At 49.2% G+C, this 22,483-nt stretch overlaps 3 protein-coding genes across 3 annotated transcripts in view; all 3 read right to left on the bottom strand.

Moving 5' to 3' along the window:
- Nucleotides 1-764: 764 nt before the first annotated feature.
- TMEM116 (transmembrane protein 116) lies at nucleotides 765-12,753 on the bottom strand. Its single transcript, XM_088525161.1, has 11 exons — nucleotides 12,682-12,753; nucleotides 12,006-12,052; nucleotides 11,821-11,884; nucleotides 8,287-8,418; nucleotides 4,722-4,826; nucleotides 3,329-3,378; nucleotides 2,850-2,933; nucleotides 2,631-2,769; nucleotides 1,944-2,088; nucleotides 1,758-1,831; nucleotides 765-1,233 (listed from the first exon to the last, which is right to left on the bottom strand). Exons 1-11 carry the CDS (start codon nucleotides 12,718-12,720, stop codon nucleotides 1,030-1,032), a joined length of 1,083 nt encoding a protein of 360 aa, XP_088381287.1. The 5' UTR covers nucleotides 12,721-12,753; the 3' UTR covers nucleotides 765-1,029.
- Nucleotides 12,754-14,487: 1,734 nt separating this feature from the next.
- Nucleotides 14,488-17,760, bottom strand: ERP29 (endoplasmic reticulum protein 29). The gene is made up of 3 exons (XM_088525082.1): nucleotides 17,606-17,760; nucleotides 16,210-16,348; nucleotides 14,488-15,088 (listed from the first exon to the last, which is right to left on the bottom strand). Exons 1-3 carry the CDS (start codon nucleotides 17,726-17,728, stop codon nucleotides 14,586-14,588), a joined length of 765 nt encoding a protein of 254 aa, XP_088381208.1. The 5' UTR covers nucleotides 17,729-17,760; the 3' UTR covers nucleotides 14,488-14,585.
- A 1,070-nt stretch (nucleotides 17,761-18,830) lies between these two features.
- The window catches only part of NAA25 (N-alpha-acetyltransferase 25, NatB auxiliary subunit), a 28,217-nt gene continuing 24,564 nt past the window's right edge, over nucleotides 18,831-22,483 (bottom strand). Inside the window, exons 22-24 of the mRNA XM_088525081.1 lie at nucleotides 22,147-22,257; nucleotides 21,552-21,698; nucleotides 18,831-20,648 (exon numbers count right to left, since the gene is read on the bottom strand). Coding sequence (XP_088381207.1) covers nucleotides 20,526-20,648; nucleotides 21,552-21,698; nucleotides 22,147-22,257 — 381 coding nt within the window. The 3' untranslated portion in view covers nucleotides 18,831-20,525. The remainder of the gene's footprint in view (nucleotides 20,649-21,551; nucleotides 21,699-22,146; nucleotides 22,258-22,483) is intronic.

Here is a 22,483-nt window from a genome sequence, read left to right as displayed (position 1 = left end):
CAGTGGAGGAGCAGAGTATGTAAAAAGACGACAATGTTGGAGGAAAACGAAGCAGTGGAAAATCCATCAGCCGCAGGCCCCTCTGGGCATGTCCCTGAAGCTGGACTGCTAGGCCCAGGAGATGCATATAAAGTGATAAACACAAAGTCGCTGTGTAAATTGTATAAAAGTTAATTGCACAAAACTTGAGTGTTTCCTCTTCCTGTAATACCTACTATGTAAATAAATTCAGTTTGGATCTAAAAAGTGAACCTATTAGAAAATAAAATATGAAAATTATAAAGTTGTTTTCATTTCATTGCAGCTAAAGATGTGCTTTATTCTTTAAAAAATTGTGAGGCCTTAGTAAGTAATTCACTTGAGCAATTCGAAGAGTATAGGCAGATTCACTCTGAGCCCTGCTCACCTGGCTCACGAGAGCTGCTCCCTTGTGGTATATAAGCAAATTTTTCCTAATACTGTAGCTGACCCGGAGCTGATGTGAAGAAGTGAAATGTGTGAAAAGTCAAAGCATAGAACTGAGCTCTCTTTTTTTTGTGCTACATTGTAATTTTTCTTTCCTGTGTATTTGGGTATTAGTAAGGTACTTTTTTTTTCATTTTTGTAGTAAATAGAAAGTCATAGATTTAAAAATATCTTTTCTTTACTGTTAAGTTGTAATGGCAAACACCTGACAAAGAGCAGTAAAATATGACCACCTACCTTGAGGAGCCATACCAGACCTCAGAACTGTTACATGTAATTTGCTGCATTTCTAGAGATATTTCCATAAGGAGAGAGTCCGTATTAAAGATTTACCACATTTATAGAATCTATTTAAAGTCCGTACAAATCTGTAAAATAAATAATGACCCTGAAAAGCAACTGTCTCTGACAGATCTGCTCGGGCTTTTCCTTCATTACATTTAACTTTGTTGATGCTGAAACAGTTCAGACCAAGGAAGTCAAGAGCGTTTCTGGCTGATGCTGCTAAAACAAGACGAGGCCCCGCGAGGAGGCTGCTCAGGCTTTGTCCCACGCAGGAACTCGTCACAGCAGGGTGGACGTGGGGGGCAGCTCTGCGTCCGGGGGGCTGGCAGGGAGGGTGCTGGCGTAGAACCTCTTCTGGGAGCGCAGCAGAGGGGTCTGCGTGTCGACGTCGCGGCAGGCGCCGCGTTTGAGGGCGAGCAGGACGTGCTGCGTCCAGCCGTACACGAGGCAGTTCAGGAGGCCCTGGGACGCTGCGGTCAGAGCCTAGCGGAGACCACAGGGGAGATCAGGGCTGTCTCATCACGACGCCTGGACGGGCTGTCCACCCTGCTGCGTCACGCCAGGCCTGCACTTACAGCACGATTTTACCTAACTGCATTCCCACGTGATACAGGGATCTCTCCGTTATTTTAATCATCTCTGCTAATTGCAGCCTCCTCAGTTACATCAAGCAGCTGGACAGCGCCAGGAGGGAACTGCATTTGCAGACTTGGTCTTTCATAGGAATGGAACAAAAATCACTGAATTCAGGGGACCCCATCTAGTCATGTTTTCTATGATTTCTCTGACATTGTGATTTTAGTTAGGGTGGCCTTTACAGGCCCATGAAAAACATAAAACAACTAAGAAAATATTCGCCAACCAAAGTACAAATCAGATTTAAGCTCACACTGCAGTGATCTTTGAGGCTAGAAATAGGCCTTGTCTAGTAGAGATTAGAACCAAGCAAACACCAGTATCACTGCTCAAGTAGAGAAGGCAACACATAAGTGATTGCAGACTTTTACCTGTAGAATAAAGAGAGCCATGTAGACTTTGTTGTTTGCTGAAACTATCAGCTTCAGTATTCCAAGGAGAACAGCTGTGAAAAGGAATAGACAGAAAGGTGCTGCTTTAACCCAGTGTTTCACATTTCATTGTCATGTATCAGGTCTTAGAAGGATATTGTGGAAGTAACTGAGGATTCTGCTCACCTGGGCCCCAGCAGCAGAAGAACGCGATGGGGTAAAACACCACTCGCTGCTCCACCACCTTAATCATTGCCCACTGTTGATCTCCCAAGAATCCTGTGGAGTTTACAAACCTTTTGTACAAACCACGGGCTTGAACGAGTATAACCTAGAAAGAATAAGCATATATAGCTTGTATTTTATGCACATGCTCTGATCTGATTTGTTCATCTGCTACAGAGTATCCCACACTTTTTTAGCCAGGACTTCATTACGGTCTTTCAGACCTTTTCGTGCCATGCACAGTGTGCTCCTGCAAGGGTAGCAGTCTTCTGGCATGTGATCTTTTCCAAACTGAGGAATCTTAACTGATTTGGTCTCTTGCTGGACAGAAGCTTGCCCATGCACTGGGTGATCTCTGCTGTCATTCTCTGAAGCCTTTCCCACTTGCTAAATCCTTTTTGAGGAAGGGTGACGAAACCCAGGACTCCAGATGCAGATATATGGTGGCACAATTATATGTATTTTCTATTTTCCCACTCTTCCAGAAGAGAGGCAGTACCACAGAGTTTTTCCCCTGACACTGGCTGGTCCATGGTACCATTCAAGCAATCCTGGGAGGCCACTGAACATCATGCAAGCAAAGGGACCTGTGACCCACGTAAAGAGGAAAACAGGCAAAACTCCCTCTCACAGGGACGTGTTTCTTACCAGAATGGCTACGAAGCTGATCAGAAAGGAAACGAGGAAGACGCCGATGCCATAGTAATACATGACCTGGCAAACAGAGCTGCTCAGCGCTGGGAGCTCGCTGGGGGACACGGCGATTTCTGTGTGCATCAGGAGGCACCTGAGGGGAGGACAGGGACACGCTGAGCTCCTGCTGCGGTGCAGCGCGGCGAGGCCGGCGCAGGGAAGCCTGCAGCTCACCCGTGCTTCTGGCTGAAGTTCTGATAGCAATTACTGCTGTTTCCCAGGCAAAACACGGGCACCATCAGAAGAAAAGGGATCAAGCTAAGGAGAAGAGAGGACACCATGACAGTTACTGCACCACTACCCACACACCGTTCTTGCTCCTGCCACTATACTGTATTTTACACTTGTTTTTACTGATACTGTTATGGAAGAGCACTTTAACAGCCTAACTTTTGCCATTGCATTCATACTGGAAATATATTGTTAAAGAGAGCAGTATTAGAAAACCTACATGAAGCCATATAGTTCTAACTCTGTTGGATGGAGAAAAGCCCTGACAAACACAGACTTTGGCTCCAACTTTGCTGGTTCACCCCTGTCATTGATGAACACAGGTCTTACTAATACTTGCTTCAAAGGACATAGAGGGCAGGGATCAGAACACTCTAGTTTACTAAAACTGCATCATTCTGCCAGGGGGAATCTAGTCTTACCTGGACAAGATAGTTGCTGCTCGGCCAATGTAACTGGTGTAGTCTACAACCTGCAAAGTCCAAAGATCTTAATTAAATCATCATTTCAATATAGCCATTGGTGCACAGGAAATGGCTCTCATCGAGCATTTTCAACAGCTCAGAGAGTTCAACAAGTGCTGCTTAATCCTCGGGCCGAGCACAAATGTTTGTTTTGCCTCTCAATGGCCACGCAAGCAAAATTTGGAAGTGCTTTCCAAGGTAGGATTCATGGCAAGTCACTCTTCACCAAATCAACACTGCAGAGTTCACAATGCCAACGATTTGCAGTGTCCTGGTCTCTGTGCACTGGAAATGTACCTTGGCAGCTGGCATCCACACGCCAGGTATGACCTCTGCAGTGCTAGAGAATTTATGATAGATGATGCATTTTGAAAGAGAATTTAGTAAAAAAGAAACTGCTCCTACAAATGAACCCAAATCCTACAGAGGAGAGTCCTAGAAATATGGTCTGATAGGTGCTCCTGCACAGAGACATGAGATACCTGGGCATGCAGAGCATGCTGTGCACATCAAATGTCCAAGGAAGAGAAAAGCTGCATGCAGGGATGGGGCTGATGATTTCATCAAGAGGAGGTACATAAACCTGTTCTCTGGCAGCAATATATTTGGAGGAATTCTAGTTACAGAGAAAAAATGGCGCCTCAGTATTTAGCCAGGTGTGAGGAATGAAGCAACTGCAAGGAGAGATTTTGGTCATGCAGCATGTGGAGTGTTTGCTTAGCCTGTAACTCCAAGGGTGGATTTGTGAGTACTGTGTCCTTGTTCTTCGGTTCCCAGTGATTGCACCAGTTCATAAAAGGGCTTTTATAGAGGGCAGTGATGAGGAAGTGAGGACTGGCCTTTGTTCACAGAACCCGCCAGTCATTCCATTGCTACCTCACTGTGTCACACCTTCCATCTCAAACTCTTACCGTCTATTACAGATGCTCTTGAAAGCTGTATAACGTCAAGGCAAAAATTGTCACTTCTCAGCTCCAGCTTGTCCAGGTACCCCCTCCTTTTCTGTCCTTCTGAGAGACTCATTCCTCTGCTATGTACTAGCAGAAGACTGTGAAGCAGCAAACCAGGTGCTCAAACTGCTCTGCCTCCAATTGTGGAAACACTTCACCAGTGCCCAGTCTGGAACCTTCTCTGAGGTGTCCCACTGCCTATTTTGGTACTGCACACCACATCTTTCAGACCTAGCCCTAATTCTGCTGCTCGCTCATGACATGGGCAAGACACATCAAACCCATAGAGCAGCAGGGCCTTCGGAGTCCTCATGGCACGATTTGTATGCACCTCCTAAAGTGCCACAACGCCACAGTCAGACCTTGGCACCCAACAGTTACCGTACAAGAGTCCCACTTACCGGGGGAGACATCCTGTAAAGGTTCTGGTTGTATTTCATCTTTAGGTCCACGTAGAGATGCCAAGTGTAGTTGACAGTGTACAGAAAAGAGGCCACGTAGAATATCTGAGAAATAGGAACAGGCAAGATTTCAGTCCTAGGACAAGTTTCTGCAGCGCTGACCTTAGCTGATGACCATGAAGGCTCAGCTGAGGTCCCCCAAATATGGGACATGAAGCACCACAGTGGCCACCAAAGGTGAGGTTCCCTGCACAGCGCGGGATGAATGTGCAGCCATGGGCACGTGCAGCCTTCCTGAGCCCCTGTGCTCACATCTGCTCGGCTGCAGTGGGACACAACTGGGAAAAGTCAGGTTGAAGAGACATTCTCACCTTTAACTGCTCAAAGGAAGCCTCATTTTGCCCTGCATACAGGGATGGAAGAGCTGATGACAGCAGGACAGTCCTACATACAAAGTCTTTCTGACTGGGCTCTCTTTTTGGCCACAAACCTTTTAACACAAACTGCAAAGGCTGCAAAGGCTCTTTGACCCTCCTTATGTTACATTCATTAGGAAATGCAACAAATGCTGCACTTAGATTTGCTCCTCACATAACGGGCTCATTACACAGTGAACTCACAGACTCAGAAAACAATAGTATATTTAAAGAAGAAAGTGAGGGAAGATAACACAGTTTCTGCACAGTGAGCCTGCGTTAATGTGCTAAGTGCCCTTTTCTCCTCCATGGGAAAAACAGGAGGAAAGAAAAGATATAAATTTTCTCATGGTGAGTTTCATGGCCCAGGATTCTAGTTTAGGATGACACCAAACATATGAAATCTCCTATGACAGAACAAATTTATCTTGCATCTGCTCCTGAAAAGCCAGTGCTGGTTGCTTCAGGCAGCCAATATAAACAGTGCTGCCTACTCATTATATCTGTGTGTTTTGTTTCTTACAGGAAACACATGTTTCAGCAGCAAAGGCAAAGAGGAAGGGCTGAACTAGTGAATTTTTCTGTTGATTTGCTGTCCTCTGCTTAAGGAAGGAAGCACAGATTTGTTGTCGTGGTATCATGTAAGCCCGGGAAAGCAACCACTAAATAAAGAAACCTGCTCTCCTTCACTGAGATTGCCAATGCTCTTGGCTGGTTTTCTCGAGGCTGAGACCGAAGGGCTGCCGCGCTGCTGACGGAACATTACAGTGGCTCTGCAACTCATTAGAGGAGGTTTAATGAGGGTTCATTGCCCTTCCTCGGTTATTCCCGAGGAGAAGCACCAAAACACTCCACAAAGATAATTTCCTAGTGCTTGAAAATACCTCAGAGAGCTCACAGAATGTCAGCTCTGCCTTCTCTTCTGGAAGAGGAAACCAAAAGCCGCTTGAGAAGCTGCTGGCGAAAGGAGAAGGGAGTTGTGCCCTCCCGAGAGCCGGCTCGGGGCTGCAGAGGGCTGAGCTGCTCTCAGCACGAGAGGATGAAGCTGGGGGACGCGTGAGTCCCTCATTAGGAGCCTTGTGCAGCCTCATTGTGCCCGCCAGCACGAGCGCAGCCTGCCAGGACACTCGACAGCTGCTGGAATTGAGCTGGGAGAACGGCAGGGAATGGCGTCATTAAAACCGAATCGCTCCTCTGAACTCAACGCTGCACAAAGGCAAGGCAGGGAGGAGAGAAGGACAAAGTCGAGGGACAGCAAAAAAAAAGCACTATTGACATTTATTGTCCAATAGAAGAAAGCACTATTGACATTTATTATCATGACTTCAAACAAGAGTCTCGCGCCTAAACAAGGAAAGTCCACGGAATGAAGCAACCTGCTCCCGGCACGGATACGAGGGGACTTCCATCTGCATTAACTTTAGCCCTTGGTAATAAAGCAATGGGGAGCAGTAGGGTGAGCCCATTGCCCTGCTCCTAATGGCAATTCCCCAAGGCAGCCTTTTCACGGGGAGGACTTCAGGGGTTTTTCCAAGGGCTGCCAACTGCAGACGTCACTGCTACACAGTCCTAGCCCGCCCGGCTCGCATGGCACATTCTAGAGTTTCTAGGTGTTTTTGTCACACATGTTTATTAGACTGTTTATTAGCAATGAAACCTCTGCAAGGCTTGTGTGCTCAGCGCTGGCAGGACAGGGCCAGGAGCTGTTTATTCACCTCAGCTGGTTACAGATCACTTGTGCTCTGCAGAAGGCGCTCGTCAAACCTGTTGCGAGCTCCTGCCTACGCACAAGGTGTTCCCAGCACGCAAGGGTGCTCGGGACGGTGTCCCGCGCCGTGTCACGTGCGGGCACAGTTGCTATGGCAAGTGCTCCGTTTGTTTCAACTCCTCCCAGAGCAAACAGCAGCGGGAACACTTGCCAGATGCCACCTCTCCTGCCAGGAGCGGCCACCAGCCTGGGCAGCACACGGGAACACAGGAGAGGGGCCCGGCGACCCTGTGGCCACCTAGGGACGTGGTGGCACCCTGGACACCCCTACACTGCCCTGACAGGTGGGAAAAACCATCAGTCCCTCAGGCTCTGCAAAGTCCCTCCTCAGCTGTCCTTATTGTCCCCACTACCTTCTTCTAGAAACTGTCTCTGATACCACCTGTGTCATTCCCAAGGGGCCAAATTACACACTCCTTCCTGCTCCCTGACTCCAGGTGAACAAGTAGCATTGCTTCTAAAGCAGTACGAAGAAAAATCAGAGGCAAACAAGAGAAGCAAAAGCTGCTCTGCATCTGTGGGTCCCATCACACTCCCTGAGGATGCAGCCGAGCCCACACGAGGAACACGAAGGCTCCTGAAAACTGCTCGTCCTTCCTAGACACTTTTTTGTGGGCCCTTTTAAAAAGAAACTTAACCTCAAAGATCACCACTTGCAAACCACGATTCTGGCCCAGGCTAGGTTGTTTGCTGCAGGGCTTTTGGAGAGCAGTGACTTGCAAACCCTAAAGAATAGGATAGGAACCCGAGAGACAAAGGTAAAACATTAGGAAAGGGACATCTCACTCATTCCACTTCAGTTAGGCTGAAGCACAGGAAATCATCCCAAAATCCTGGAAGGCAACCAAATTGCTGGGGCACGAACAACCAGGGAAGATCCTGGGAATTGCATGAGAGGGGATAGGGCCAGAGCAGCAGGACCACAGGGTCATTTACATGAGTAACATCAGAGATCCATAGGTCCAGGCTGAGGCAAATAGGAAAACGTGTCTGTTCCTGCCCAGAACGGAGGAAGCATTAAGAGGAATAGAAAAGCGGCAGTGCGGGACACGCGGAGATAATCCCTGGCATTTGTTCAACAGGAAATAGATTAAGACCCATCAACTCACTTTACACAAGCAGCCCAAGCACTGCAACCACAAGATCCCATGCTCCGCTTGCTTCCTTTACCGCCTCCCACAAACCAGACCTACCTAAAAACCAAGCACTGTTATCTCAGCTTTACACTTGAGGTGAAGAGACCTGATAAGTCCAATTCCCACAGGGAGTCTTTGCCAAAATTTGTCTGGAAATGATTGCCCGTGGCCCTGATCACCAGGGGTGATACCTGCGGCAGCGAGGGCCAAGCAGCAGCAGGAACCGCGACGCCGGGGCTACTCACTTGCCCCGTGGCCTGCAGGTTGTAGCAGATGAGATCCTCCTCGGGGGCCGGCGTGCTGTAGAGGAGCGCCCCGGCGAGCCAGCACATGCCGAGGAGCAGGTCCGAGAGGCTCAGGTAGAAGAGAGGGCGAACCTGGGGAAAGGGAAGGAGCTCAGCGGGGCCGGGGATCACCCGCAGCAGCGGCGTTACCCCTTGTCCGGATACCCAGCTATTCTGCTAGGGCAGATCTCCCCACACAGGAGAACTGCCCTCATTCCTGCACTCGGGGCTTTTTCCATATAGATTCCCTGCCCTAAGCACTCTCTAGGGCGCCACTCATGTCCCAGGATCCAAGAACAGCATCAAATCACACAGAAAACATTTTGATCCTGCAGAATGGGTTAAATGAGCTAATACAGAAATCAAACTTTTGGGAAATTCAAATTACTTCAGACCTGAGGAAGCCTTTAAGTCTCTCTTTTTTTTTTTCCCTGTCTCTTCCACGTAATTTCAGTTGGTGACTAAAACTGAAAGCATTTTATATGCCAAATTAATTCCCACTGTGAGAGGCGCTGGTCTCTGCTCCACCGTGCTCATCTGCAACAATCGTGTCTTTTCTAATGGCATTTTCCAGTCCACTTCCAGTTCCCATGCACTGGCCAAAAGCTGAGATATTTGGGACTGTAAACAGCGCAGGAAAATATTTGTGCAAAATTCTGGCCAACATTTTCATTGTTAGCAGGAAAGCAGCTGCTGAGGAGAACTAACCTAATTGAGTACGTTCTTAATTGTAGTCTTTGGTACCTAATTTTCAGAATCCTGGAGAGAAAATGTTGGTTTTTTTTTCTTCCCCCCCAAGGGGAAATTATAATGCTAAACACAGCATGAAAACATTTCAAGAGGCCTCTGTTTGGGGAAGATTGTTTTGTAGGACTGAGCCTTTGGGTGAAATTTGCCCCAGTATTGTTCTTTAAGTAAAATTTTGCCACCCATCACAGTGTGTTAGACTTGTCTCTCCCCCTGAATCAAGACAAAGAGCTTGGTGAGATGGATAAGTGATAAATCTGCTAGAACCAGACCTGTCCTCATGGCATCATTTTAGGGAAGATCCCGTTTGGGCTCTTCCTGGGCTCCATGGTGCCATTAAGCAGCAAGGCTGCTCAAAGTGCTGCCGCTAACTAAATATCCAGAGCTAGTTTCATCATTGCATTTACAAACGCCTCTTTTAACCAGTTATAAATGCAGTTTTCCCCTTGCGAGTGCAGAACTGAAGCGCAGGCGGTCACAGGGGTGACAGCCTGGGGTTGCCATCCAGGTTGAGAACGTGGCAGGTTAAAACTAAGCAGCTCTGCATAAGCAAAGGGGCAATTTTTGCAGAGGAAAAGGTGGCGCCTCCGGAGGGAAGCAGTGCTGCTTGGCTGAGGAGCTGTTTCGGCACAACCCTAAATAAAGAAGTCAATGACATAATCCGCAAGTAAAAGGCAGATGAGTGCAAAAGGGGGGGAAAAAACAAGAATAAGAAAAAAAAAAAAAAAAAAGTATTTATAAAATAGAGGAAGGGAATGTGGGGGCGTAACGGTTCGGATGAGCTGCCTGGCCAGAGCACACACGTTCGTCCTGCTGTGTCCCAGCTGCCCATAGACAACCCACTGCCACGATGGGGAAAACCCACATTTACTCCCTGCCATCACAGCTTCTGAACGAGTTAGCACGTCCTGAACGTGTAACTGACCCCACTGAGACAGAAATTAAGCTTCAAGAATTCAATAATTGATTTCCTGGGCTGGGGTTAGTAGGGGAAGTTGTAATAATACTGTTCTCCTCTCAGCCTCGGGAGTGTTTTGTTTTGAAACGTCTTCCTCTGGAGTCTCATGACTCAGGGAATGAGCTGTTTATGGCCAGTTTAGATTTCTCCCAGCCTCTTTGTTTACAAATTTCCCACCGGACCAGGACAGCAGGGCTGAGGGGGAGACATTTTGCTGCTTTCGAAACAGCAGCAACGCATCCCCCAGGCAGCAGGGCACGAGCCGGGTGCCAGCGTGATGCCAGCTGGTATCCATCGCATCCCGGGCGGATTTGCAGTAATAATCTGAGCTGAAACATCTGGGCCCGCTCGGACAGGAACGGCCCGTGTGTGGCTAGCACCATGTGCAGCTCACAAGCCGCTCTGGAGCCATGGCCCCGTCATATGACCAGGAGCACCCAGGCTGCTCGCCGGGGAAGCAAAGCCGCGACGGGACACGAGTCCCCGGGGCACCTGCCAGACCCGGCTCCATCCCGCAAAACCGCGGAGGACCCCGGCAGAGCGACGCACGTCTGCAGCTCCCGGCTTTCCATGGCACCTGGTGCAGGACAACCTCAGCAAGGTTGCTTGGCGTGTCTAACTCCCCCTTTTTTGCCTTCCTTCCTTCCTGGGATCTCTGTAGCTCATTCCCAACATGCTGGTCTCCATGAGGCTGCCCACCCGGGAGGCAGAGTGTCCATCTTACTGCAAGCAGGGCAAATTCACCCTGCAAACCCAGACCCGCATCCTCCTTCCCACCCTGCTACATCCAGGGCCTGATTGCACGACCGCCCTTCTCCGAGGGGGATTTACTGACTTCCCTGAACGCCCTAGTCCTTGGGTTGCCCAGCAGACCTGCAATGTATGAGGAGCTCTGAAAACAAGGAAAGCACAAGGCAGCTCTGCCATAGCAGATCTGTGCTGTCCCGCTCTCAGCAGCAGCCTGGAAGGTGCATGGTCCACACACAGACCCTGCATGAGGAGCGTGGGCTCCGCAAGATCAGCTCCGCGCACGCGCATCCCGGCAGGCTCGCGATGGAGATCCAGGATCCCTGCAAACACGGCAGCTGCTCAGCACGACCAGCAGCGCCGATACCCTCCAGGCACGTGGGATTCCCTGCACACGCGAGCTGTGTGTGCGCGGTGAACCCAGACACACCAGGCTCTCACGGCACCTCGGATTGGCCTCCAAGTCCCACCGCTTTAGCATTAGAAATGTTGACGCTGTCTGGGCATGGCCAGAGCAAATTTTTTCAAAGTCAGGACTTGCCTCACTGTAAAATTCAGCACAACAAAAAACGCTTTGCAGCCTGTTCTGTTTGCAACACCGTTGAGCTACGCTAGCTTTCACAGCATACCAGCCTGTAAAAACTACTCAGAAATGCCCAAAGCCAATGACCTGCAAATGCATTTCACACAGAGGCAAATCGTCAGCAGCTTTCTACATGGAGATCCTCAGCCCTCTGCACTCCTTGCCCCACAAGGGAGGTAACTCCAGCAAATCCCCATTCCCAGGCACAGCACCTGAAAGCCTCAAGGGCTTTCCCAGGGCTGCAGAGAGCACAGTGCTGAGGAAGCTGCTCTCCCCAAGGGAGCACAGTGAGTCCCTTAAACCTGTTGTGGAGAAAGAGCCCAAATCCTGGGGAGCCCTTTGCCTCCCAGGTGCAGTAGAGCAAGTCCAAGACCTGCTGTCACCCCTAGCAGGACACCCGGCTCTCTGCCACCTGCGCTGCCAGCACCCGACCCGGCGAGAGCAGAGGCGCAGTCCTTACCTCAGGGGACCGCACGGCGTTTTGGAAGACAGCGTAGGCAATGATGGAGCTGGAACCTATAACACTGACAAAACAGAGCAGGGGTTGGAAGAGGGCCACGTCTGGGGCTCCGCGGGCTCGCTCGTTCCTGCGGAAAACGGTGTCACAGAGACAAGTCCTGTCGCGAGCTTGGTGGCACGCGCTACCTCAGCAAGGCCATGGTGAACTGGATCCACTGCAGAGCCGAGTAGACCTGGATGGGGGGAAGGAGAGCGCGAGCTCAGTGTTTTTTTGCCGTCCTTCCTTCCTGGGATCTCTGCAGCTCATTCCCAACACGCTGGACACCATGAGGCTGAGCACGAGGCTCCTCGCCCTGGAGCCGTCCTCTCGGGACGCGGGGACAGGACGGGGATGGCTGGGAGTGCATGGAAGGGATGGGGCATAGGGGACAGGACAGTGTCCCCACAAGGGGACAGGTAGCGTCCCTGTGGGTAGGTTTCCCAGAGAGGGACGGGAGAGTGTCCCTGTGCAGGGAAAGGTAAGTTCCCCACAAGGTGGGACAGGGCGAGATCCCTGTGAAGGGAGAGGCAGAGAGGGAACAGGGTCCCCATAAGAAAAGACACGACAAGATCCCTGTGAAGGAACAGTGTCCCTGTGAGGGGACAGGCAGGCTCCCCATGAGGGAAGACAGCGCAAGATCCCCGTGAAGGGACAAACAAGGTCCCCACGAGAGACCCGCAGGAGGGTCAAGTCAGACCCCCCATGAGGGGCCAAGGAAGGGTCTCCATGCGGGGCGAGGACCGTGTCCCCAGGAGGCAGGTGCCCCAGACTGGGGCCAGGCTCCCCCTGAAGGGCCAGGGCTGTCGCCGCAGCGTCTCTCACCTCCTGCCACCCCCCGTCCAGCGGCGCCGGGAGGGCCATGGGCAGCAGCCGCCGCTCCGCTCCGCGCCGCTCCGGGGCTGCCCGCGCCGCCGCCCCGCCCCGCCCGGCCCCGCCCGGCCCCGGCGCGGAGCGGGCCCGGCTCGGGGGCCGCCGCGGGGTCCCGCGGCCCGAGCACGGCGGCCCCGCAAGGGTGAGGTGACACCCGCCCCCCTCCCCAGCACATTGCGCTGCATCAGCCGCCGCGCCGGGTCGCCCCTCCAGCGCACGACCCGAGGCGACCCTGCTTAGCTTCCCCCGCCTCACGGCAGCCCCGGCCGCCTCGCGCCGCTCGTTCCCGCCCACTGGTGACGTCACGGAGGGCGGGGCCCGCCCTGATGGCACCTGTGGGGCTGCCCTGAGGGGAGCGCGCGCGGCCGCCGGCGGCCCCCGAGGAAGGGAGCGCGCGGGCAGCTGCTCCTCGGCAGCAACGAGGGAAACGGCCCCTCAGCCGCGCCGAAACGGTAGCAGACGCAGGCCCCCGGCCACGGAACCACTTTCCTCCCCAAGGGAAAGCGCTTGGGGGCAGAGGGAGGTGCTGTAAACCTCCTCTCTGGGGCGTTCCTCTCTTCCAGGTGACAGGTGCCTTCCCGACTAACTCCAGAAAAGAGCAGTCGATTCTCAAGAAAGCAGCGTAAGCAGCAGCTGTTACTTGGAATCAGATTTATTAGTGTAGTATTCATTGTTAATACATTTTATCTCACGGGGGTATCTGTTCCTTGCACCCAGCCCAGGATTCAAAAGGCAGCAAAGCTCCCACAGAAAGCGCTTTTGCTTAGGTTAAAGCAGTTTTCAGGCAAAAATGCATAAAACACGTTTCTCTTCAAACTGTGGTCAGGAGGACAACAGAAGCCAGCCAAACTGCAAGCAGCAGGGGCAGCACCAGCTCCTGGGCCTCAGCAGAGAGGGAGGGTAAGGGCATTAATTCTTTTAGTTCCTGTTATAAGACCTTATTTATAACTGCCCCATGCTGCTGCAGGTTTAGGTTGATTATATGAAACATTGTTGAAGACAAGGTTGGAAAAAGTTATTTTATTGGTGCAACTACTGCCCAAAACATCCTAAGTGGTCTTATTTGTCTCCTCACACACATATTTTAAACTTGGGAAGTAAAGTCAGAAGGGGAAGGATAGGTAAAGAAAAAAAAAATGAAGGAGATGTGGCTGAAAAGCACAGGAAATTCACCTGAATTAAATTATAAGCTTTTGGGGAAAAAGAATAAAAATCACAGTTCTGCATAAACTGGGGCAAGTCTAAGCGTAATAGCACCTTGTTTAGGACTTAACTCCCCCTCTATCAGAGTATCAAAAAGGGTTTCAGATATGGAAACCATGGAGGGAGAAAGCACAAAAAAGGGGGAAAACGGTCACTTAGTCAACAGCACGCAAGGGAAACAAGACAACACGCAGCACTACCGGGAAAACAGCAGATACGAGGATGAGAAAATTAAAGAAAATAAAGCAGACACTAAAAAACAGGGAAAGGTGGGAATGAGACAGGCACCAAGCCCTTCTGTACCTTTTAAAACATTAGGATGGAATGTGAGACCGAGTTTTGTTGTTGTCAGGGAACGGCTGTAAAAATCACCAGGAATGTGCTTCAGGCCAATCCAGTGCTTTTTTGTCTACTTTAACACTGTTATTTAATAGTATTACACAATACTGTCATCTTGCTTTAAGGTAACTTTTAAAATACTTAGAATATTTTTTTTTCATTTGAGGAATGTCTTCCTCTTGATCTTCTAATGAATAGAGAATATCAGAGGAAATCTGCTGCTCTCTTGAAGCCAGGGGGAAGTTTGCCTGTATAAGGAGAACTGGTTAGGATTCTGCCAGTGTTTCACAGCTTGTACAAAGTTCTCCAGCATACTAGAGCTCATCTTTTTCACTATTCTTCTTCAGGAAAGAAGCAAGGATATTGAGACTTTTCTGGAGCTCTTCCTTCTTCCCATCACTCATTTTGTTCTTCTCAATCAGTTTTGTGATTCGGACAACTTCATTAGCAGCAAATTCTTCTCCCTGCTCCACTATCTTGCTCATAATTTTCAAGTATTGCTCAGCTGACTTCTTATCGGTTTCTTTTGTTTTTGCTAAGGTTTCTTGGCCCTTCTTCAGCAGCGATTGGCGCTCTGACTTTTCAGAGGCGCTCACAAACTTGCTGGCCAGCACATCGTACTCTTTCAGGCAGCCTGGCATGCCCAGGTAGATGCCATTGCTCTTCAACCAGCGCTGAATAGCCCCAACTTTGATTTCCCCCGTGTAAGGTAAGGGATTGTCAAAGTCACCATCTTGGAATAAGTAAAAAATAGGGTATTTGTCCTTATCCAGCTTGTATTTTTCACCCAGATCAGTGTTCAGTTTATCACCGTAATCTGTGAAGAAAAAACAGAACATGGCACATGTTGTTAACAAAATAAAAAACAAAAACAATTAGTATCTTTCCTCCTCACCCAAATCCTGAATTTTCATCTCTATAGTTTCCACATTTCCTAATAACTTCCTTGCAGGGAAAGGCTGTACACTGAAACACAAACACTCCAGAAAGTCATTTGTGCAAGATGAACTATTGCTAGATTTTTCATACAAAAATACAAGGCTCCCGTGGTACTTTCTTTGTGACCGTGATAGTGTAAAGACATCAGCAGGACTCTATCCACAAGCTGGGTCCTTACAGAAAATCAATAGCATTTTTTTTTTTTTTAGCCCTATCGATCGATTTGATTTATGGTTGGAGGTTTTTTTTTTTTTTCCAAATTAAGCACAGCGAGTGTACACATATCCATTTTATTTTGACAGCATGCCAAACTACAAGAGATGATCTGATCATGCAGAAACTGCACATTTCTTCAGGACCAAAAGCTTTAGAGATTTCCACTAGGCTACCCATGTAAAACCATGCATGTTTAGAGATATCAACCTGGATGAAATTTTCCAGTAAGAAAATTCCCCTAAGTTTAAATTCTTAGTCGACCTATAGAGCAAGAACAAGAAAGGTGACAGTGATTAACTCTTCTGTGTTTTTCTGTCACAGAGAATCACAAGAACATCAAGTCATTCCGGCTGCAGTGCAATAATCACTATCTGTGCTTTATCAGCAATAAACGGGAGGCTCCCTACACTGAATTAATAACATAGTGATTGTTTTGTTTGACCATGTTAAAACACAATTCTCATGACGCCTCAGTTCCCCAGAAATGAACCAACAAGATTTCTCTCTGGAAATAAATAAAATAAAACAGAATGAGGGTGGCATTCAGCTTAGCCATGTGCGCTGGCCTGCTTCATTAACGAGATGTAATTAGATAATTGACACTCCTACGCTCCCCGCTGGAGCCCCAGGCTGGGCACACACGCATTTCACTGTGCCCAGGCTGCGCCAGCCTGACTCCTCATTATCGGAATTACCTCAAAGCCTGTCTGGAGCAGAAATCCCAGGGAATTCTATTTCCTCCCCACTAATCCCTAATGCACTGCTCTGTTGGGAGCTGCTCACCTGATATTCCTACTTCAGCCACCAGGAGATCTTCGCTGGAGCCCGAGCTCTCCGCCAGCTTTTTAAACTCATCTTGTTTGTCACCGTAAGGGTATTGGGTATCAAATTTCACAAGGGCAAACTTATGCTTTGGAATCACCTGGAAAAAAATAAAAAAGAGCAATCCTTAACATGTCAGGCTTGAACAAATAAGTTATATATGGTTGCTGCAGCTTGTTCTTTCCAAAGCAATGGGGAGATGCAGAGGTAGAATGGAAATGTAATAATCAGCACTTTGGAAAATGACTCACTGTGGAGTAGAAGGAGGAAAGAGCGAGCACATGCATTCCCACGCGGTGTGATAAAGATTCTACGCGGTATATTTTGGGAATCTGATAATACCTTTAGTTATACCCACGGTGTGCCCACGGTTGAGTTAAAGTCTGACCGTCACCCCGAAAGGAAGTCAGAAGTTGGGCATCAAGAGGCCGAAAGGAAGGTCCTCCCTGAGCCTCTCTGCACGAGGGGCCGCGGTGCCCGCAGGAGGCTTCGATACACCGAGACCTGGCGCCTCCACCGATTCCTGCGTCCAAAGGGGCTCGGGGACGGCCCTGCCGCCTCGTGCGGGCCCTTCCCTCCCTCCAGAAGGGCCCTGCAACACGCGGGAAGGCGGATTGCGACACCGGCAGGCGCCGCGTGAGCACGGGCAGCGCGGAGCCCCGCTCCGGGGCCTGCTGAGCACCCTCCGGCTCTTCCCGCCTCCCCCACGAGGAGGGACCCTGGTTACGTTAAACCCGTGCCGGGGCTGCTGGCTTTGCGAGCCCCTCTTGACCGCGCGATTCCCCTGCCCCCTACGTGTTGCCAAAGCGCCAGAAACTGCTGAGGGCTGCAGAACGCACTCGTGTAAAAGCATCCAAAACTGCCAGCCGTAGCAAAACCCGGAACGCTCGGGGGGAGGCTGCTGCGTGGCGAGAAATAACCTGCTCGCTCCTCGCGGGCTGCGCGGGCGGGGCGACTGCAACCGGCTCGGCTGGTTGCCGCCTCTCAGCCCTTCGCTCCTCGCGGGCTTCTCCCCTGTCGCTAACCTGGGCTCGTGGCACCGCGAGGCTCTGCGGCAGCTGCCGAGAGCCCCTGCTCGGACACCCAGACCTGGCCCTTCCCGCTCCGCGCGGCGCGGCGGGCCCGGCCGGCGCCGCAGCGCCTCTCTCCGCGGATCCACTTGGAGCGCGCCCATTGGCCGCCCGCGGCGGCTGCCGCGCTCCTATTGGCCGCGCCGCGCCGAGCGCGGCTCCGCGGCCAATCAGCGCGCGCGCCGGCGAGAAGCCGCCGGTGGCAGCGCCGAGCGCGGCCGGGCCGCGCCACCCCGCGCGCCGCCGTCCCCGGAGCGCCGCCGTCCCCGGAGGCGCCGCCGCGGTACCTTGTAGAAGGTGACGCTGTCGAGCGGCACGGAGCCCTTGGTGTGCAGCGCGGTGCCGCCCGGCAGCGCCAGCCCCAGCAGCAGGAGGAGGAGGAGGGAGCCGGCGGCGGCCGCCGCAGCCATAGCGGAGCGCGGAGCGAACGCGGCTGCCGCCGGGGCGCACGAGGGCGGGGCCACGGGCGGCACCGCCCCCGGAAAGGGGCGGGGCCAAGGGCGGGGCCTGAGCGCGACTTATCGCGACATAGGACAAGGAAGGAGGCGGCGGAGCCAACGTGTTTTCCGTGTCTGCATTTAGGGGGTATTTTTTAAACCATGTTTTTTTTTCAATTCATCATCAAAAGCAGCGTGGGCAGAGGGTGAACAGCAGCAAGGGGATGTAGATCCACCCCTACCACGCCCTGTAGGATGTATCCTGGGGTGTAACACACACTTCTTAAAAGAAAGATATATTTAACGGTACACCCTGAGCTCCCCCTCGACCAAGCGCGGGTGCACAGCCCCTTTTGTACCCCACAGTGCCTCCTCCCCAAGAAAACAGCATAAAGAGATGGTCCCTGACTCGGTAAAACATTTACCAAGAAATCCCAGAGCTTCATGCCTGACATGCTCATCACCCATTAACCCCTGGAGCTGGGAATGGGCTGGCGTTCCTGACTGGAATAGTTTTGTGCTGTACTAGTACAGGAAGGAGCCGGCCAAACACAGCCGTGGGAAGGGACCACGAGCCCAGCTCGTGCACAAACAACCACCCCCAAGTTTCAATTCTGCTTCTAAGGGAACCAAGACAGAAAATGTTTCTTTTTGTAAAAAAGGAAAAAAAAAGGGGAAAAAAAAAAGAAGAAAAAAAGGGGGAAAAAAAAGAAAAAAGGAAAGAAAAAGAGAAAAAGAAAACAAAGAAAAAGGAAGTTCTGCTTTCTGGTGCATGAAAGATTTTAAAAGCTTGGCTGTGTTAAACTCACTTCACTTACGTGTTACCGTTGCTCTTGGTGGGACTGGTTCGGTTCCACCCATGGTCGCAGCAGCACGAGGAGACTCCGACGTCCGTTGGTGCCGGGACCGGCCCGTCCACGCGCGGGCAGCGCTCGGCGCCCAGTGCCCGTCCCGGCGGCCCGTCCTCTCCTCTGGCGACCGGGCAGTGCGGCGCGAGGCTCAGCGCTTCCTCCGAGCTGCGCACCCGGAGCACCGGGGCTGTTCTCACTTACCCCACGTACTCCAAAGGATCAACTTGAGTCATCAGTCTTGCTTTAATTTAAGTAGCACACCTTTCGTTCCAAAAAAAGGTATTTTTATACAACGTATGAGACAGCTCAGTTTGTTCAGGGAAAGTGTTACTATAAAACAAACTTAACACATTTTGGTACTTCTCCAGTCCAGAGCACTTACCAGACATTGCAACTAAACCATCAGCACATCCCTCTTGGTTCAGACAGTAGGGAGGCAGCCTTCCTTCCCTTTAGGACAGGGCAAAGGGAAACTAAATCCAGCAAGAGCAGCAGTGTCAAATTTTACACAGGGGATTTATTTTAAAAAAATACTCTCATCAACATTCTAGCGTTTCTAACAAAACATATTCAGAAGAGATGACAAAGGTAGGATTGTCAGCTCTCTTAAAACTTTAAATATAGACTTCAGATAATAGCTGCTTTAAATCAGAAGATGAGGAATCTGTAGAAGCCTGACCTGTCCCTCGCATAGGAGGTGCAGCACGTGCTTTTATGCCTACACCAGTTTCAGGCTGCATTACTCCTTTAAAACGAGAGAGAAAAAAAGAAGACAGCAGAAATGCAGACTCGGTGGGAGCAAATGATGCAACTGCACTTTCTAACAGAACGCCTAATGAGCTAGTACTCGAATAATCAAAGATCAACTGCAAAAAGCAAGCGTACAGTTACAAAAAGCATTCTCAGCCTCATACCACAGCGGAAGCAAAAGTTACCTCTGCCAACTTAAAAACCAAAGCCAATAGGATTTCATTTCTATTAAAATATTTAAGTCTTAAAGTTTCAATAATCTAAATACACTTTTTAAAAGTCATGATGATTGCTGCTTTACATTAAACTGACATGAAATCGGAGACTGCAGTGTCAGACTTCACCGCAGCTGTTATATACACGGTCTCTGGCTTTTTTTGCTGAAACATTGATTCCCATCCTTCTCTCTAACGCTTACGGGCCAAGTTTGCTCTTCGGAGGCTTGCTTCTCCGACCGGGAAAACAACCTGTGCGGGAACTGACACCACCCACCTCTTCCCTCCAGCGGTTCTCTCCGTGTCAGTCCTGGGAGGAACCTGCACCACCACCAGGCCGGGTGTAGCTGGGACGCTACAGCCGAAGGGCTGGGAGCTGCTGGAGGCTGTAGGCGGAGGGTGTTTCTCCAGTGCAAAGTCACCTCTCCCACTGCACCCGCACACGGAAGGCGGCGGGACCGGGCGGCTTGTGGATAAAACAGGCAGCTCCAGAACTGGCTCATTTCAGTGGAGGCGGCTCAGCGCGGGCATCTACAATTTCGGCATTTCTAAGGCAAGGACCATACAAAAAAACCTTATAAACACTGTATGGTGATGAAAATACAACTCCTCTGAGATGTACGCTTTACACTGGTTTCTATTGCTGCTTCTAAAGACCATCTCCAGTTGGTTCTAGAGATCAAAAGGGAAGAAAGTTAATTTTCTCCGTCTGTAATATGCTTATGAACATGTATAAAAAGTGGTCAAACCCTGACGAGGGTCCCTGCTTCTGGTTTATGTACAGTAATTCAAATCAGCTGAATACATCTGTAATACCTAAAAAAAAGTTGTTTTAAGATCTTAAGTCCTTCATGCATTATGAGGAAGTTCTGGATTAAAGTGATGGCATATCGGATGTTGCTCGTCTGGGACTCTGGTGTCACTCTCCTGGAATCTTTGTCAAAGATGCCTTTCTTAAATCTTTAGTTTTTTAATGGTATCAAGTCTCTTTTTCAGCAGCTCTCCAATTTCCTGAATTGAGTGATGGTAACTGCTCTGGACCTTCCCTTGCACAGTCTTTGTAAACTTTTTTTCTTCCTGCAAAGCACAAAGAGATACAGGTCACTCACTCCACTGCAATCATTTAAATTCTCTTTCCAAGCCTTTTCCACCATCCCTACAAAGAGTAGGGAGAATTTCACTGGCCCACAATTGAAGATTACAAAGGGAATCTTCTCAGCACAGAAGCAGCAGCAGTATTTGTTCAAGTCTGTCTTCTGTAGTAATTGGATGCCTTACATGTAGGGTTTTGCTCTTATTTAAGAGCAAAGGCTCAAGAAGCCAAGCTGTCTCATTAGGCACGTGCTCCTCAAGTCTAAATTCGGCACAGGGCTTGCCATGAGTCCTATTATTCCTACCTTTGGTTTTCTTTATATAGCTAAGCAGGGGAAAAAAGTCACCAGTCATTTTTTCATATGTATCCAGTAAATGTTTCCAGGGAAGTGGCTGATCAGCAGTTTGTGAAGTCTCAAATTTCCTGTAATACTTCTACACCATTATAGAGCATCATAAAATATTGATGATAGAATAGTCACACCACTGACAAGAAAATGATACTAAAAATCTAGGATTTTTTCTTCTACATACCACACTAAGTGAAAACACTTTAAAGTTGTTGTGTTTAAATCTCATTTTCTAACACTATTTTGTGCAGTAAGCAAAACCTGACAGGATGAGGCAGTGACGGCACCAGATATGAAAAACTAACTGCACCACTGCAAAACCAGCTTCTAGCAGCCAGGTCCCTCACCTCTCAGGAGAAGATCTAAGTCAATCATAAGAGGCTTTCTTCTTTCTATTCCTTCCAGTAAGACTTTTTTTTTTTTTTTTTTTTTTTTTTGTGGAAAATGCATTCGCTCAAGCTATTCTGTGAGTAAGTATGCATTATTTTCTGTCACAAAAAAACATATAGAGCACAAAACTCACAATGCAAGTTCTTACCTGTAAAAGCAGAGTATCCTTGAGGGATAAGTCTTCAAGTTTTAGTGCAGTCAGAATGATTTCAAGCCCTTTGATATGATCTATTACATTGGAAGTTAATGTCTGTAGGTCAGTAACATAATCCAGAAAATGCGTAAATACAGGAGGCTACAAAAATAAATACATATTTTAATTATAAACATGTATTAATGTCTATGCAAATTACTATTCCATAGGCTTTACAAAGCGAGTTGTTATACAAATGCTATTCCCCCGTGCCACTGCTAAGCTATCCATATTGATCCATGTAAATGATAGTAGCTAGCCAGGTTACTATAGTGCACTTGAGACAGGAAGGTCTGAGATACTCTGAACCTGCCATGGGAGCTCAGATGCGGCACTTCTACCATTAGATATTAAATAGAAAATAATTTTAAACATCAATACTGAGCAATTGCTAGCCTATATCAGATACTACAAGGTAGAGCTTAGGAAAAAAGAAAAAAAAAAAAACCAGCATCTTAACACATCATCTGCCCAGATTTTGTCCTTCAGCATGAGGACAGTTGGATTTTTCGGGGAAGAGTAGAGGGGTTAGGAAAGAAGTGCTATCTACCATAGCTACACTGCTTTCTTTTTTTTTCTTCTTCTTTTTTTGCAAGTTGGATTTAAAAGGTCGCAGGACACTGTCACAGTAACTTGATACCCACAAGGTGATGGAGATCGTCTGGAAAAACAACAACAAAAGGTCCCTGTATGTCACAAGTTGCATTTAAAGGTGCTCCTGAACTCATTTTAGCATTATGTACCAAAAAGACTCTGAATAATTACATAAGATGCAAAGAACACGGCTTCCACCAGTGACAGATCAAAGAACTCTCATTTTACTTCAGTCCCAGAATTTCTACTCTGAAGTACTGCAATTTTTTTTTTTTTTTTCCCCCAGAAGACCT

This window comes from Tinamus guttatus, unplaced genomic scaffold (assembly GCF_059628265.1).
Source record: "Tinamus guttatus ecotype Peru unplaced genomic scaffold, ASM5962826v1 Tinamus_guttatus_pri_ptg000223l, whole genome shotgun sequence".
Lineage (NCBI taxonomy): Eukaryota > Metazoa > Chordata > Aves > Tinamiformes > Tinamidae > Tinamus > Tinamus guttatus.
The sequence above is the reverse complement of the archived record's forward strand: the minus strand, read 5'-3'. Positions and strand labels throughout refer to the sequence as shown.

Coding starts and splice junctions, on each gene's coding strand:
- TMEM116 (XM_088525161.1), bottom strand. CDS start 12,720: ATGGCCCTCCCGGCGCCGCTGGACGGGGGGTGGCAGGAG. Junction 12,053..12,681: donor TGGACGGGGGGTGGCAGGAG/GTGAGAGACGCT, acceptor CCCCCCATCCAG/GTCTACTCGGCTCTGCAGTG. Junction 4,827..8,286: donor ACCTGCAGGCCACGGGGCAA/GTGAGTAGCCCC, acceptor CCTATTTCTCAG/ATATTCTACGTGGCCTCTTT.
- ERP29 (XM_088525082.1), bottom strand. CDS start 17,728: ATGGCTGCGGCGGCCGCCGCCGGCTCCCTCCTCCTCCTCCTGCTGCTG. Junction 16,349..17,605: donor ACAGCGTCACCTTCTACAAG/GTACCGCGGCGG, acceptor ATTTTTTTCCAG/GTGATTCCAAAGCATAAGTT. Junction 15,089..16,209: donor GGCTGAAGTAGGAATATCAG/GTGAGCAGCTCC, acceptor TTTTCTTCACAG/ATTACGGTGATAAACTGAAC.